We start from the raw sequence: 16,748 nt of genomic DNA on the forward strand, positions 1-16,748 counted from the left end.
TCTTTCTTTCTTTCATGTATATTCTTTTAGTCACACAAACATAACTTAAAAGAAGAAGTAAAGAGGTAAACAAGCTCCTCCGCAAACACCCAATCAGGATCTAACATATTAAAATACACGGCAGATTATTATTAGACTTTCTTTCTGTATTTTTGGCACATGTGTTACAGTCGTCTGCACTACACCCCCCTGGAGTAGTTTGCTCTCCTCCTGCGGATTGCCACTCCTATGCTGAACAACAGCGCCACTGCCAGGAGACCCACAGCCACTGCAAGGGCTGTTATGACACCTGTGGGAAACAACAATCTTGTTTAGGTACATGTGCATGTGGAAAATTTGGAAGATTTCCAAAAGCCTTGATATTTTTAAAGCAGAGTCTGTGCTCACAATCCCCCACACCAGTCCCTGCAGTGAATACAGGAATAAACAAATGCAGCAAAGTATTAGCCAGAAATATGTGTTAAAGTCACTGCAAGCACGAGAATATCAAACAAAAATCTACTTCTTCACCTGTGCTTGACAATCTTGTGCGAAAGCCACACTCAGCCTCCCAGTTCTCTGCCACCACGTCCCGCGCCAGCTCAGTGAACGTGGACAAAGGACAGAGGTTCAACCCGTTGCATCCTGGCACCGGGTTGGGGTACGGGTCGCGCCTGGAGTCATTGCGGTAATACAGCTCCAGAGAATAAGAGCTGGGGAATTATGAGGATAAACAAAATGTGATGACGCAAACTTGTGATAATAGTTAAGTTGAACTTCATCATTATTGATTTGTAAACCGTTTATAAACATTATTTTTGATGGCTATTATAAATGTGCAGCTGATGATTATAATACCTTGCTTAATAGTTAACACATACTTTATAAAGCATCTATAAACATCATTATCATTAACAAATACATATATAACAATAAAATGGCATAAATTATAGCATTACTAATAATTAGTAAACATTATTAATTGTCATTTTATTGTTCGTTAACAGTAAAATAATCACTAACTCAAGTTAACTAATTAACTATCAATTTACCATTTATTAAAGGTTCTTAATGGGGAATTCAGAGCTTAGTGATTGAGTCCACACAGCTCTCAACATGGCGACAGCTCAGCGGGCGGATAGCAGCTAACAGTGCTAACAGAGGAAACAGTGCAAACACCAGCAACGGTGCTGACAGGGCTAACAGTGTCAACCTGGGGTAGGGGGGGGGGGGCCTCTATGTTTCTGCCACAACACCGTGGGTTTGAGCGCTGTGCAGAGCGGCCATCACAGGTTACAAAGCACAGAGAAGCTCGGATTACAGAACACGCAGTTGTTTGCTGTTATATTAATGCTCCGAATGCCATTTGAACATGTAATGGTGGTTTTTATAGTAAGTGTTACCAAGTGTTAGGTCTTTTTTTTTCTTTTTGCCATGTCCCAATTTGGCCCCTGCAGTCCTGGATGGCTGGCAGGTTCACATCAAATCGAAAAGTTAAAAAAAAAACAGAAAAATGTACTCGGAAGGGTTTGGTGTTGCAAAACAGTGGGATTCAAAAATGTGGTGTGTTTTGGCCATCTGACCTAGAAAAATGGGTAATTAAATATGCAAAGACCAGGCAGGACGTCATTACCCATCATACTCCTGGTAGAACTCGAAGAGTTGACAGGCAGCGTAAGGAGGAAGAAGGCTGTTGTACACGTCCAGAGCCGCCTGGAGGGTGATGAGGGTAGAGTCATGCTGGAATGACAAACATCAAGGCGGTGAGGAAATGTGAAACAGCAGTTTTCATGAGAGATTCTAAATGTGTGTGTGTGTGTGTGTGTGTGTGTGTGTGTGTGCCCAGTCGTTGAACTTACAGCTGAGTACATAATGAATTTGAGAGTGCTCCCTTGCTCTACAGCCCTGGAGAAATTCCTCAGGATGGCATTCAGCAGCACCCCTGGTAAATTAACACATCAGTGTCAACAGTGCAAATGAAATTTTCCCAGACACCAGCACAATCGTTTTGACCTTACTGAGCATCTTGTCTTAGCGCTGTAATCATCTCCTTCCCATTAGCTCATATGTGCTAATATGCTTTTGGGAAGCCCGGCCCAGCACTTTACACTGTCTGAGGCGTAAACAAAGCCTCTGCCAGCAGTCACAACGTTACACACACTGAGTTTTATTTACTGTAATATATTTCTTTCTCACAGTGCTTTCAATTAATTCTCTCTAATGTGAATCCTCACCTCCCGAGAGCCTGGCCTTCTCCTTTCGCTTGTGACTGAGGATGCTGTACATGACCTCAAATGATGCAATTCTCTTCAGGGTGTCCAGAACGTCTTGGGTGGCCCAGCGTGGGAGAGTCAAGTTATGGATTCTCTGCACAAGAAAATAACATTCATTACCCTGCATCACGCTAATAATCACATTGCACAACACATGAATCGCAACAAAGGGCTTTTTAAATGGCTGTATTTCATCGTTTCTATTATCCCGGCTATTCTTAGCGCCGGTCTGAAGATAACAGATGATCATTTTGCAAGTGTGAATGAGCGTATTCAACCTGGCCTAGAATCCACCCATCTCATAAAGCTTTAATTATCATTTCAATATGTTGCTCTATTCATGTCTTACTGTATGTATATAAATGATTTCCCCCACGCTCCAGCCCCCTCTTCATCTCTCTGCAGGCGAATTAAACAGATCCCTTTTCTTTCCCCTCTTTCTGGTGCAGCTGGTGTTTGTATCAGTAATTGAAGCATATGTATTCTGCAGAATACAGGTAGTATAATTGTGTTTATGAATGTGAAACATCAAGTATACCTGACAGGTGAGAGTGTCGTACACCCTCCATATCTTTTTGCCAACCAGTTTGGAGACGGGGTAGCCAGTGTGGTTGGAAAGTCCCTCCACAAAGTACTGCAATGTGCAGAAAAGAGTTACAACATTAGAAATACTCGGATCCTTTACTCATGTAAAAGTGTCAACATAATGTGATTCAGTTCATTCAAAATTGCATTTAGTTTTTTACTGTTGAAGACGTGGAGCCAGTTTGACCTGCTGTTGTCTCAATGATGAACTGATTAGAATATGGTGGTCAAAGGTCAAAGGTCAATGTGACCTCACACACCATAGCTCAAGAATTCATATTCTAATTGTGACCATTTAAAAATAATGACATTTTGGACGGACATGCATGTAAACTTGCAACTTGACTGGTTGGCAGAGGCATACAGATTTTGCTTTTCTGTAAAATATTTGACACATTTGCCTCTTTAGCTCATTTAAATGAGCTGTGACACTTGACAAGGGGTCCACACTAGACAAGGCTTCTTTGTAAGGCGTCATAAAGCCAGAAATGCTGGTTTAATCTAAAACAATAAATCATATTCTATACATTTATCAAGGGACATTTTATCATGTTAAATCCTAATCTGCTGTAAAATAAATACAGTGGAGTACAAAGTACAATATTTCCCACTGAAAGGTAATACGTAGGTGTATATTACCATACAATTAAAATACTTAAGTTAAGAATAAAAGTGTCTCAAGGTGCAGCACGTATTACTCTCCATCACAGCAACTCATCTTTCTCAGTGATAAAAACAAACAAACATTGAAATGACCATTGTTATGGATAATAAAGTTTTTTTGGATTGTTTTTTGCAGATGCATTGAAGATTGTAAACATTAGTTGATTCACTGTACGGATTAGTATTGTTCATTTATTCAGTGATGGTTGTATATTCAGCCTTTGCTCAGACAACACAGTGAAAAATGGCACCATCTTGGTTCTTGCATCCACCTTGCAGGTACTGTGTCTCCAGCAGAGGGTGTAAAGATTCAACGCAGGAGGCCTTGTCCTGATCTCAAACACCACCTTAATAGGCAGCACATGGGAATCAGTTTAATTAAAACCTTTTCATTGTAATTCTTAATCTAATTCAATCCAACCGTTAATTAGTGTCTCTGAGAATGTGAGAGAAATTGCACTGTGCAGCTTTTTCGAGGCACTGGAGTCACCGTGCCTGAGAAAATCACTGAGAGGACATGATGTCTACAGCAGAACTAACACGTCCACTGGAGGTGCTGATAACGTTGGCACCAGCAACTGTGAAGCACATATTTCACTTTTTTTTACACGAATGTGCATTTCACGGTGTTTGTTAATTTACAGATCAAGGCACAGATAAGCAGAAAAGAAGCAGCTGAGGTGAAGGGGACGTATTATTCACAGCACTTCTGATTATATAATTCCAACGATTAAAAAACAACAACAGAGTAACAAACACGTTTTTAGTGGTTAACGGGCGCATGACTCATGGAAAAGAGATGTTTAACACAAAGTGAGCTGTGAGCAGAGCGTCATTGAACAGATGAGTTACGGTCCAGTGTTCTTCCATGACTGTCTTCTTCTGTGGTTTGTCTCACCTGATGAGCCCTGAGGAACCTCTGGTAGTGATCGCTCTCAAAGGTCTCCGTCATCAGCGCTCTGAACCTTGGACAGTCTTTGCCCGGAGACTTCAGCAGCTTGAGAAATCGAAAACAACAGCACAACATCAGTGGAAATAATGCACATTTACTGCAGGTACTGCAAGTCTTCTGGGCACAATTATATGTTCATTTCACACCATAAAACAGGAGGGAATTACAGCACGGCAGGCTCACAGCGGAGGTGAACACAGACTGCAACAAGGAGCTACAGAAGGAGACTCGAATTAACTTGTACAAGTTTCTATTCGGCTGTGTTGCCGGCCGGTTGCCTTGTCAAAGGAAATAATTATGTGGCTCAGCAGCCCACCTTGTCCTGGGCCCTGGGGGTGGTGTGCACTGGAATAGGCCGCCACAGTAACTGTGGCATGATGGGAGGCGGGCGTCTGGTTGGGGGGAACATCCCAGCAAGGCAGGCCTGGGCGCTCATCAGAGTGCGGTCGTAGTCAGTGCTCCTCACGTATACCTGTTGGAAACATGGAGGGAAGATAAGATCAAAAAGCATCCATATGTTGGCGCTGATGTAGAAAGTGGACATGCACTTGCAACTCAAAAAGGATTGCATTTGGAAAGTGAATTTTGTTTTAGCTTATTAAAGATGCACAAATGATGCACCCAGCAAAGCAGCAGTGTATCATGAGTGAGCTGTATTCCTCTAAGTCAACTAAGGTATTCCCTTAACATAAAGAGGAGGGGAGTCAGAAAAAGATCCAAATGGATGAGAGAGGGAGGCGGGGAAAGATCTGTCTTACTGTGATCTCTTCTGACATCAGCCTTCGCTCGTCTATATCTCTCTGTCACACCGTGTCAGGTTTTTGCACACAGTAAATCACGCTGATAAGGTTGGATGTTCCTGTGATGCCGAGAATGTTTCCCCCCCCCCCCCGCCCCCCCCGTCTTTTTGTCAAATTTAAACAGACATGGCAGCGCAGGGAAAGGTACGCTAGAAGTTGACAGAGAATCGGGCGACAAATCGCCAATGACAGGTACTGAGAAGAGCTGTTATTTTGGTGGTAATTACGTGTTATTTAGGAGAGGGAGAAGAGAACCGAACGCAAGGATGCAGAGAGAGTAAGAGAGAGGGGAGGGGTGAGGCAGAGCGAGAGATAAAAGGAAGACAGTGAGTGTGAAGAAAACAGAGACAGGAGAAGAAAGCGGAAATCAGATCTTCATAATGATGGTATGCTGAGCGTGCAGCCCAACACACATGCTGCCAACTGTACCGTGCATGGAGCCCAGGAGCAAAATGACCCCACATGTTACAACATATTAAAAGGCCGTGGTTGTGACATAACCAATATGAGGCATGCTAATTAACTTCGTGTACGTTGTTGCAGCTAATAAAGACGGCGGCTTAACACATGATTTCACATGTTGGGCCGAGGGCACGCATGACAACGGCATTAGGTGATACCGAAGCACGCAGGCTCACAGGGGACGCCAGAAAGAAACTGAAATTCAACACACACACATACACACACACGTGCCCAAATACACCTACCTCTTTGTTGTTGTAGTCCTCACTGAGGAAGTTGCGATAACGCCTCCTTAGAAACCTGCCCAGCTCAAACTGTTGTTGCATGCCGAGCTGAAAGGGAAATTGAGGGCACCGTTAATCTTTGTTGAATCTGACCTTTCGCTGTATAGATTTGTCAGATTTAAGGTCAAATTTGACTTATTTACATATATTAACACATTTCAGTCATTCTACAAGGCCTCCCAGAGCCTAAAGCATGATGCATGTATTCACTGTAAACCGGCTTATTGGTCGAGAGCAGACGTCTGTCACAGCAGGAAGGAGTCTAATTAAAAGTCTACAACAAAACACAGACAACTCAGGGCTCAACGGAGTTAGACCTTTTGCTGCATGTCATCCCCTCTCTCACCATTTCTACTCTATTGTCTAATAATAATAATAATAATAATAATAATAATAATAAACTGTGTTTGTATAGCACCTTTCATACAAGAATTTCAGCCCAAAGTGCTTCACAGCAAAAACTTAGTTTGAAAAAATTAGACAGAATAAGAGCATATTATTATTATTATTATTATTATTACAATTAATTATTTTAACAATGAAAAAATGCCTTTATTGATAGTGCTATCAATGAAGGAAAAAGCCCAAAAATGATCGTAAAAAACATAAAACAAAACACAAAACCGTTTTGAAATATTTGTGTATATATACTATATACTATATACACCTAACAGGTCTTCCTATTTGGTTATGTGGTTGCCAAATCCTGCTTGAAAGAATGATAATGATGACACACACACACACACACACACAGCCAGTACCTCAGTCAGCTGTCCGAGGCCCTGAGCCCACACTCCCTCCCCATGAGGATCCTTGGGATACGATTCAATAGGCGATCGATCTCCGTGTCGGAACACCTTAAAAGTCATAACATATTATGTCACATGGATTCAGACGACCACGCTGCCGTGCCAGACATTACACTCCGCACTTAAGGAAGAAACACACACCGAAACACGAGTCACAAATAGAAACCTGTGTTCTTGGACGGTTCAGTCTGGATTTGATACACAGAAGAGTCATTCTGTTGACACCAACGCCGGCGCTGCTGCGTTAGTATTATTAACGCGAGGACTCACTTTCTGAGCGGTGACGTGACACACAGGTTGATTAAACTGGATCATCTGAGTCACTCCTCGCGAGCGCCACAGTGAGTTGAACTTTACAAACAATTTGGATGTAAAACCTCAAGAAGAAGAAAACCACAAAGTCAAGTCGTGCTTTTGCTTTCAGAGATTATTCTCGACAAAACACCTTCCTATTGAAAGTAAAACTTGACTCTACTAAAAAAGAATGAAACAGTTGAATTAAAACACATTCAAGAAATTAATTACCAGCAAATAATTACAAATATAAAAATAAAAACAGATAATGAGACAGTTAACAGTACTAGAATTAAATAGATAAAATTAAGATTAAATTGTAAACTGCCAATGTAACAGAAAACAGACATATTATATATATATATATATATACTGTAAGCCAATTGTAAGTGTAATATATGAGGTCACATCAGGAAGAACATTTGTGATTTTCACTTAAATCTTTGAATTGTCTTTTTCTACCATTGAATTATGGTGTGAAAGAAAGATACGTAAAGAGGTTTATAGCGGAGCAGTAGTGTCTGCGAGAGATACGCCTGACACTGTTGGAGTTTAGGCTCAAAGTAATCCTTTGTCACATGAATGTGTAAATACAGTAATGCTCCCTGAGCAGAAAAATACAGTGTAATCAGCAACAATGCACGATGTCATATCAGTCTTATGTGATCTAAAGTGGCTTCCAGATTGTATTAAAATGCTATAATAAACTGCTTACCGTGAAATTTCAATACTATGTTGAAATGTTATCATTGTTAAACATGCACACAGGAAGAAGAAGCAGCTGGGTTAACTTACAGCTACGACAAACTTCAGCACCCGGCACTCAGTCGAGCAGATGCAGCAGAGGAGGAACAAACAGCGCAAACTTTTCTGGAACTTCCACATGTTTGTGACTTGGAAGTCTCTCTTCACAGATATCCCCTGCTTACAGGAAGGGAAACATGTCAAGAAATGTTCATTTTAAATTGCCATTAGGAGCAGATTTTCATTTTAGTCAAAGGTTGTGCAAAGTGTGTCATATAACACGCATGCTTGGTCATCTGTTTCTAACATTTGACAGCTCTGTAGTAGTATTTATGTCAACTTGAATCAAACATCCAGGATGTACAGTAGAGCACGAGTACAACACAATGTCAAAAGAGATTTAGCAGATCATGTAAATGGACACATGCACTTACCTCAGCACACTTGTTAACACATGTTGCTGTTTTAGTCAAACAAGTTAGAGACAGAGGAGGACTGCTGTGCGTCCCAAATCTCCAGTTATACCCGGATTGACATTAAGTGCATGTTCCAGTAAAGGAAGGAGTGCTTTTATAGCCCTCCTACCTGACCTCGTCTCTCTCTCTCTCTCTCTCTCTCTCTCTCTCTCTCTCTCTCTCTCTCCTCTCTCTCTCTCTCTCTCTCTCTCCTCTCTCTCTCTCTCTCTCTCTCTCTCTCTCTCTCTCTCCACATGGATTTCTGATCCCAATCTACTTCATCGTCGCCTCAAGTCCAAATCACTGTCTCTGCCAATCCCCCGCTGTGCAATGGCACGACAGCCACCCCTCGGCAGACATATCTGAGTCATCTTTTGAACATAAGGATACGTATTTAGCCCCTCAACGTGGTAATTCCACTTCTTAAGGACCGAGAAACAATATGAAAAAGAAATGGGTTAAGTTAAGACAGGCTTCTCAAATTGTACTCCTACCAGCATAAACACACACACACACACACACACACACACACACACACACACACACACACACACACATACACACTGGCTCGGGGCCACAAACACTCATTATAACTTGCTGTGTCATCCGCCGTGGGTTTGGCCCCAAAATGACAGGGCCTGGAGTGTTTTCCCTGACTCGACACACATGTAAGTATCTGTTAGTATCAAAGCAGCTTTATGGGATACAATGGGATTAGTGAGTGTGAAGATTTAGAGCTATACAGCGTTGACATCATAGTTGATAAGTGTAAGATAGGATCTATTGTGCTAAGTGAGACACAGTACAGTATTCACAGGCGTGTCAGTGTAACATTCATGTACCCAACATGAAATTCAGACTTAATTGACATTGATTGGAAGTAAAAGAGCATTTTACCTAAAGGATAAGTCTGGAAATCCTGTTTCATCACCTTATTCCTCTGTGCCATAGACATCCAAAAACTATTTAAAAACATGTGACTAAACCACACCACTGCACTGGGTGACATGTTCCTTTGTTACAACAAACAGTGGCATTGTAAAGGCTGTAAATACTCACTAATGCATCACATTTGTGGCTGAAAATAGTCCCCAACAAATAGACAATGTTCTCCTTTTGGAGTAATGTTTGGTAAAAACTACAATGCCCACTGTTTTAGACAATAAAACTATATATGTATGGTCAGTTTAAAGATTTACATCTTCATTAGGAATTCATGGACATGGGACTGGGAGCCACAGCCTTGAGCTTTGAATACAGAACGGACTTGACAGTATTTATAATGCAAACTGTCTGCTTTTAATACATACTCATTAATTTTACATTGGGCACATGTTATTAGAACTCATTTCAAATACTCTATATGGTGATCAGTATTAAATGTAGCGGAATAAGTAGCACACATTGGAAAGAATGTAAAGTGTAAGTACGTCAAAGCACAATACTTAGTGAACTTTCCACCGCTGTGCAGATCTCTCTCTGCCCATCTGTTTTACTCTTTCCCTCTCACTGTCTATAGCACACACACACACACACACACACACACACACACACACACACACACACACACACACACACACACACACGCACACACACACATGTTTGGAGCAGGTTGGCTTTGAGAAACCATACACGTGTGTAAATGGGTCAGTGAATCCACCTGCACTGATCTCCAGAACAACATACTCAAGGGCCCGGGTGGCGGGAAGAAAGGAGTTTCACACCGTATAAGGCCAAGAGACACACATACAGTACACACACATACACACACACACACACACACACACACACACACACACACACACACACACGCACACATACACACACACATTCATGTATACATCATCATACTGTATGCACATTTGTGCTACAGTTGATACAGTTCATTGAAGGGTCACTAAACACGCATGCACACAGACACACACACACACACACACACAAAGACACACACACACACAAAGACACACACACACACACACACACACGCACGCACGCACGCACACGCACACACACACACACACATGCCATCCTTTTTGTTCCCTCCCTCTCCCCCAAGTGGCCGTAGTGTTTTTGTCTTTGTTGAAATAATTGCAGTGATTTTCAAGACCGTTGTCATGGCAACACAGAGGTTGATGCATGTTGACAGAATCTGTTGCAGGGCGACCGAGAGACTGAAAATGGGAGATAAGAGGTGGGAGGAGAAGTGATGCGTGCGTGTGTGTGTGTGTGCACGTGCACGCACACATGTGTGTGTGTGTGTGTGTGTGTGTGTGAAGGTGATGATGGTGACAGTTGGGGAGGTTAGGGTTGGGGGTGCTTTCATGTGCTTCAATCCATATGATGAATGGAGATGAGCAGTATGGGACATCTCAGCCTGGTAGAATGAACAGTTATGAGTGTGTTGTGAGCGGAGGAGAGCGAGAGGGAGGAAACCGGGGTGCTATTTCAGTCTGGGCGTTGTCATGGAAACTGCAGCTTCACTACAAATGGAGACATCCAGAACACATGGATTGTCAAACAAATGGCGTGCATTGGGCCCAGCGTGAAGCTACGCCATGGCTGTGCGACACGGTGCCATCTCAGTCAAAATCCACCCCTACCCCCCACCCACCCACGCCGGCAACCGCCCCCCCCCCCCTCCAGTCAGATAACAGTGGCGTCTTCTTCATCACAGAGACTGAATATCAATGGGAGGGTAGCTTTTAGGGAGTGAGCGAGTGGTGGAGGAGGGGGACAAACGCTCGGAGTCAGGGGGCTAAGTGACAGGCAATGGTGTCCATTCAGGCAGTGAGTCACTGCCACTCGCTCTCCGTCTTTTAATTAACAGTCCTTTTCCACACTTCCTTCCCTCGTCTCCTCTCCTCTTGTCTCTTCTTCTGTCTACCCAAAGACTCGAGGGTCGAGCATCGGCGAGCGCGCGCGAGAGAGCGAGAAAACACAAAGCCGCGCGAGCGCGGCGCGACAAAGAGCGGAGCGGCGAGCGCAGCGAGCGAGCGCGAGGCGCCACAACAAACCCTCGCGGCGCGCGAGAGCAGGGCAGAGACCCGCGCGGCGCGAGCGAGCGAGGGAGCGCGCGCGCAAACAAACCGAGAGCGGCGCGCGCGGGAGCGAGCAAAAACGGAGCGGAGCGAGAGAGCGAGAGCGAGGCAAAGCAAGGGAGAGAGAGAGCGAGAGAGGAGAGAGCGAGAGAGAGAGCGACAAGAAGCGAGCGCGAGCGAGAGGGAGAGAGAGAGAGAGAGAAGAGAGGAGAAGAGCGAGCAAGAGAGAGAGAGCGAGAGGAACGCGAGAGCGAGCGGAATCGCGAGCCTGATAATAGTGAGCCGGTCTCGATAGCGTCTGCACCCCTCTTCACGAACGCCAACGACACTCTCTCTCTCACTCTCTCCTCTAGCCTCAAGCTCACTCTCGCTCTCTCTCTCTCTCTTTCTCTCTCTCTCTCTCTATCACCTCTCTCTCACACCTCTCTCTCTCTCACCCCTCTCTCTCTCTCTCCCGCGCTCTGAAGGACGGAGGTATTCCCACATTTCTCCGTTGCTATAGCAACACCGCAGCGAGAACAGGAAAGAGAGGACGCAGGCAGAGAGGAGGAGGAGGAGGAGGAGGAGGAGGAGGAGGAGGAGGTGGAGGAGGAGGGGAGGATGGAGACGTGGTGGTGGGGCGATGGGGGTAAGGAGGGAGGGGGAGGGGTGTGGAAGCGGCCTAAGATGAGAGGATGTGTGAACAATGCTAATGCTAATGCTAATGGTAGCAGCAGCAGCGACAGAGCAGCCAAGTGTTGGTGAATTCCCCTCTCGTCGCATCACGCTGGGCGCACACTCTCATGTCACATCCGCATTTGCATAATTTTCCGTGTGACTCTATTGGCTCTGTATGTTGTCATTCACATCTCCCACAAAATGATACATGAGAACTATCTACGCTCAGCTCTTTGGCTCTTTTTGTTTTTCTCGGTGACATTGACTAACTCTGCAGAGCTTGCATCCAGTTGAATTGAAGGAAACAGAAACAGTTCAGTGCGTCTCTACATGGAAGGGCTGAGCTCCTGTGTGCTTATCTTCCAATGATTCCATCAGTGCAAACCAATGCAGGTCAAATGACCCACAAGACAAGAATATGCATCTGTGTGGAATATGCACAGAGGCCATGGGAAGAGCAATTTCATATCGATGTCATCATCCCATTCAATCAGGGCAGAACGCAATCTCATTATCTCCACACATGTATCACAAAGCGTTAGTACAAAGCAGTGTTGCATCAATTTCCCAACATGTTAAGATATGTAGCGAGCGAGCAGCAAAGCTCATGTGGCCTGCAGAGCAGACAAACGCCCACATCCTCCTCTTCCTCAATACACGTGTTTGTCTGGTTTGACATGTTGTACAAAACGGAACAGATGCATATCAGCCCGGACTGAAATTAATATTCTTTATTACATGCCACACATACACACGTATGAATGCTTAAGCTTCCCGATACCTGGAGTACAATCTGCTGCATGTCAACTGTCTCGCTGTCCTCTCCTCTCAATCAATAACTCATCTCTTGACGTCAATATTGTTATCCCCCATGGGACAAAAATGTCCTTCTTTAGGACAAAAGGAGAATAAGCAAGATGGGAGAAATAGAAAGATGAGTTTGTTCAGCCTTCATATGTCATTGTGTTTTTCATGCCAGGAGTGTCCATGACTTTCCTTTTTCTTGGTCAATGCCCATTAAAATGCCCAACGTGCTGATGTCCTGCGTAGAGCCACAACAATGTTGACAGACAGAGTGACAGGGCAGTTTCTGAGACAATTTGTCATATCTGATAGCCATATTCTCCTGCACCTGTAAAGGAAGATATGAGTAAAGGTGATAAAAAATCAATGTATAAAGAATAGTTTTTAAAGCGGGGGGTAATGTATCGAACCAGAGTCTTGCACGGGTCCAGTTCAAATCCACGGACCCTACCAGACCCATTAATATGTCCCGTTACCCAACCCGTGATTAAACACACAGGCTACACGGTCACTTACTTTAAAGTGCTTTATTTCTACTCTGGTATAAGCTGGGTTCTGCATTCTCACAAATCCAGCCGAGGAAAACTTCTCTTTCGTTGGCTGCTCTCAATGCTGGGATGGCAAGCACATTTCGCACAATCAGTGCCAGGCTTTCACACACACACACACACACACACACACAAAGAATCCTGATTATGCTTAACAATAAAAGAGCTGATTTAGTTGCATTTTAATTTCTACTTTCTCTGGATAAAAAACAACAACATATTTTATTTCCGCATGCATTTAGTTAATTTTTACCCATGACCCTGAATGTATGTATGCGTGCAGTCCAGTTGTCTCATCGTCAGCGTGACCAGCAGAGATGTGACGTTACACTTTGGGACAGAGCCAGGCTAGCTGTTTCCAGTCTTTAGCTGAGCTAACATGCTGCTGGCTGCAGCTCCACATTTTTAATTGTGTTCAATCATCTCATCTAAATCTCAGCGATAAACAAATAACCATATTTCCCAGAATGACTATTCATTTAACAATTACTGCCAGAGCTGACTATGTGGATGTTACTGAAGCATCAACAGGGTAAGTAAAAGTCACTATATAATTGAGTGCAATAAAAAGCAAAACCCCATTACCACACACACAACATTAACCAAGCGCCGTATAAACATTACCCCTATCTGCAGTTATGGTAAATCAATACTCAAGTAAGTGTAATAATCTAATAACAACATCAGCACAGTGCCTGAAAAGTGTGTTTGTGTGTGGGAGTGCATGCACTGGGGAGCAATTTGCTGCATACAGTACCATCCTCCAGTAATTACACAGGAAGTTTCTGTTCGTAATGTATAATGGAAACAAAATATGCATATGAAAATATTAATTTAAATCTCGTCTAGGCCTACAGTGAAACGAGCAAGGTGAGATATTCATGTGCCTTTTCTGGTAACATGTCATTTGATTTGAGCGCATTATAAAGTAGCTTTTTATTTTTTAACTGTATTTCAGTATCAAGAGAGATATTTTAGTTTCTGACCCATTCTAGCAAATTAAAGTCTCTGAAATAATCTGAATAATTGTTCTAAATTTGCTGCTTTTTAACATTTTAAATTATGAAATGTAATTCCCTGTGTCATATTAACATGTACATAGTACAAGTACACACACTAATACATAAAACTAATAGCTCTTCCAGTAATTGCCCATTAGAAAAAATCTATCTGAGCCCATACACACATATACAACGACAGCTCTTTTCCACATCGACTTCAGCAGCGTTTAGTGGGACGACAAACAAACATAGATTTTTTTTTCCGGGTGACATGTCTTGTTGGTCAGGTTGAGTGTTTTATCCCCAGAAGAGGTGAAGACCTGTCTGGAGTTTACAAGTGCTCCTGAGTGCTTGCGAAGTAAATGCCTACCAATATAACCTCCCGTTTGTGCATCTTCTCTCTCTCTGGATTATTAATTGAGATTTTTTGGGTGAGGAAGGAAACAATATTCCCAAATCCAAAGGATCTGCTGCATGGCTCTTGATGATACTGGGAGAAGAGAGGGAATCTAAATATAGACTGAAACAAAAGCAAAATATGTTCAGTACAGTATGAGAAAGCCCTCTGAGAACATCAGTAGTAAGCTCATAATTCACCAACATAGTTTCATGTAATAACAGTCAAAGACTGAATCTTTAAACAAAGAGCAGACTTTAAATCAAAAGGCTTCTGCTTTCCCTTTTATCCATCGACACAAAGTAGGTCCAACTGGGTCACTGTCGTCTTTTCCTCACACTTTCCGTAATACTTTGGATTCTCAGTCCGAGCTAAGCTTGCTAATGGTTCTGTGTAGTCCGTCCTCACATAAACAATGCCTAAATAGGCCACCGAATTTCTTTGTTTTGCTATGACTGCAGCCCACAACGGACGCATCCAACACACTACGCTCGTGTTAAACACATGTGTTTTTTTTTTGCTGCAGCCTTCAAAGTGTGAAAAAATAAAAGGCTGTCACATTTTCATGGCTCCTCGATCAGCGGAGAAGCAGCCCACAGACTCTGACACCTCTGCTTCACAGTGGAGTTTATGTTGTGTCAGGTTCCCCACAGACTCTGCAGTCTGTCTGTGGGCCAAGGGGAGCTGGGGAATCCCTGGAGGAATACACAGCTGGGAGGTTATTGAATTTGAAGGGAAAAGACAGCGTAGGGAAAAGGAGAGGATAGTGCGGGCGCAGTGGATTTCTAGAAAATAACTGCACCATAGGCGTGCAAAGGGAGACGACGATGCGTTGTTACATTTTCCAAACAGAACTCCGGTTTTGCTCCTTTTCTTTTTAGTACACTCGGAATCACAAGGGGGAGTTTGTGTTGATCAACGCACCTCGCGTGGAATACGGTTGCTTTATGCTGCAGGGGCATGTTTTAATTCCACCTTTTTGTAATTTCAAAATGACCGTTCTCCATCACATAACAGTCATGCCTCGATCACAGAATGCTCTAAATGCATTTGATGCATTCCTCTTTCATCTTTTGTGAATACTCATTTCTGCTGCACACACACACTCTCTGCTCACTTCACTCCCTTCACTTCAGTTTACCTCTTTCAAACATACAGTACAAAACACTGTATGTTTGCTCACTATTACCACAAGCTGAGAAACACAGATATTAATAATTTGCTTGAGCATTAGTCACCCCAAGGTGTTACAGAACATTCGGTTTTATATCAATTATGTTTTGCTTTGTGTTACAGTCCTCAGAAAACACTACAATGTAACCTTAATATACTGCAGCTGTCTTTTCTATTGCAATTTCATCATACAGGCCTTTAACATTATATTCCCAGAAGTCTCATGGGGACTGAGCTCTCTGGAGACCAGAGTACAAGCCAAGTGCAATTACATTCAAGAAAATGACTTTACATAGTGCCCCCTAAGACATTTCAAATTCAATCTCTCTGCTTTAAGGCCCAAACATTTTATACAAACATATCATTCAAATTCACTGTCATGCTTCATGGCTGATGCATTTGTTGTTACATGAATCCCTCGAGGCTGCTGTTTCGTAACGTGGGTTGGACTTGCACTGCGCAGTGGACATCTGTGATAGTCGATACAGTTCCACCTCACCGCGGGGTCCAAAATTAGTTTAAAAATATCAAATGTGGAACATGCAGCTGAACTGAAAACAAAAAAGAGTGCAGAACACAGTGAAGCAAAGCTTGATTTAGTCGACCCTTTCAAGATAAGAACTAGTTATAATGATGTGTTAATGAAGCCCTGCACATTCATAACCGGCACAGAAATGAGTTAGTGCACTGCATCTTCAGATGTCAGCAACATAACCCAAATCCACTTTCTTTTACACTTTTATACTATTCACTGAAAGTATCTGATTTGTTTGCTTTTACCTATTTGTTAGATTTGCAGTAAAAACATTGCAGTGAAGGGTTTATATACA

General features: G+C 43.0%; 1 protein-coding gene across 2 annotated transcripts; it reads right to left on the minus strand.

The window, feature by feature from the left end:
* Positions 1-156: 156 nt before the first annotated feature.
* Positions 157-8,313, minus strand: LOC115024492 (testicular acid phosphatase homolog). Of its 2 annotated transcripts, XM_029456103.1 has the most exons (11): positions 7,897-8,313; positions 6,760-6,855; positions 5,960-6,046; positions 4,769-4,924; positions 4,399-4,497; positions 2,791-2,886; positions 2,214-2,346; positions 1,839-1,921; positions 1,613-1,719; positions 511-692; positions 157-289 (listed from the first exon to the last, which is right to left on the minus strand). In XM_029456103.1, the coding sequence occupies exons 1-11, from the start codon at positions 7,984-7,986 to the stop codon at positions 180-182; spliced, it is 1,239 nt and encodes a 412-aa protein (XP_029311963.1). In that variant the 5' UTR covers positions 7,987-8,313; the 3' UTR covers positions 157-179. The 2 variants fall into 2 exon arrangements, with proteins under 2 accessions (XP_029311963.1, XP_029311964.1); XM_029456104.1 differs by lacking the exons at positions 5,960-6,046; positions 6,760-6,855; positions 7,897-8,313 and adding an exon at positions 5,211-5,327.
* Between the last annotated feature and the right edge of the window lie 8,435 nt (positions 8,314-16,748).

The sequence above is a fragment of the Cottoperca gobio genome, chromosome 19 (genome assembly GCF_900634415.1).
Source record: "Cottoperca gobio chromosome 19, fCotGob3.1, whole genome shotgun sequence".
NCBI classification, from domain to species: domain Eukaryota; kingdom Metazoa; phylum Chordata; class Actinopteri; order Perciformes; family Bovichtidae; genus Cottoperca; species Cottoperca gobio.

What these genes read in the sequence shown, in the direction of transcription:
- LOC115024492 (XM_029456103.1), bottom strand. Translation starts at nt 7,986, where the DNA reads ATGTGGAAGTTCCAGAAAAGTTTGCGCTGTTTGTTCCTCCTCTGCTGC. An exon ending in GGTTCCTCAGGGCTCATCAG is followed by an intron (nt 2,887 to 4,398) that starts GTGAGACAAACC and finishes TGCACATTGCAG; the next exon opens with TACTTTGTGGAGGGACTTTC. An exon ending in ACGACACTCTCACCTGTCAG is followed by an intron (nt 2,347 to 2,790) that starts GTATACTTGATG and finishes TTTCTTGTGCAG; the next exon opens with AGAATCCATAACTTGACTCT.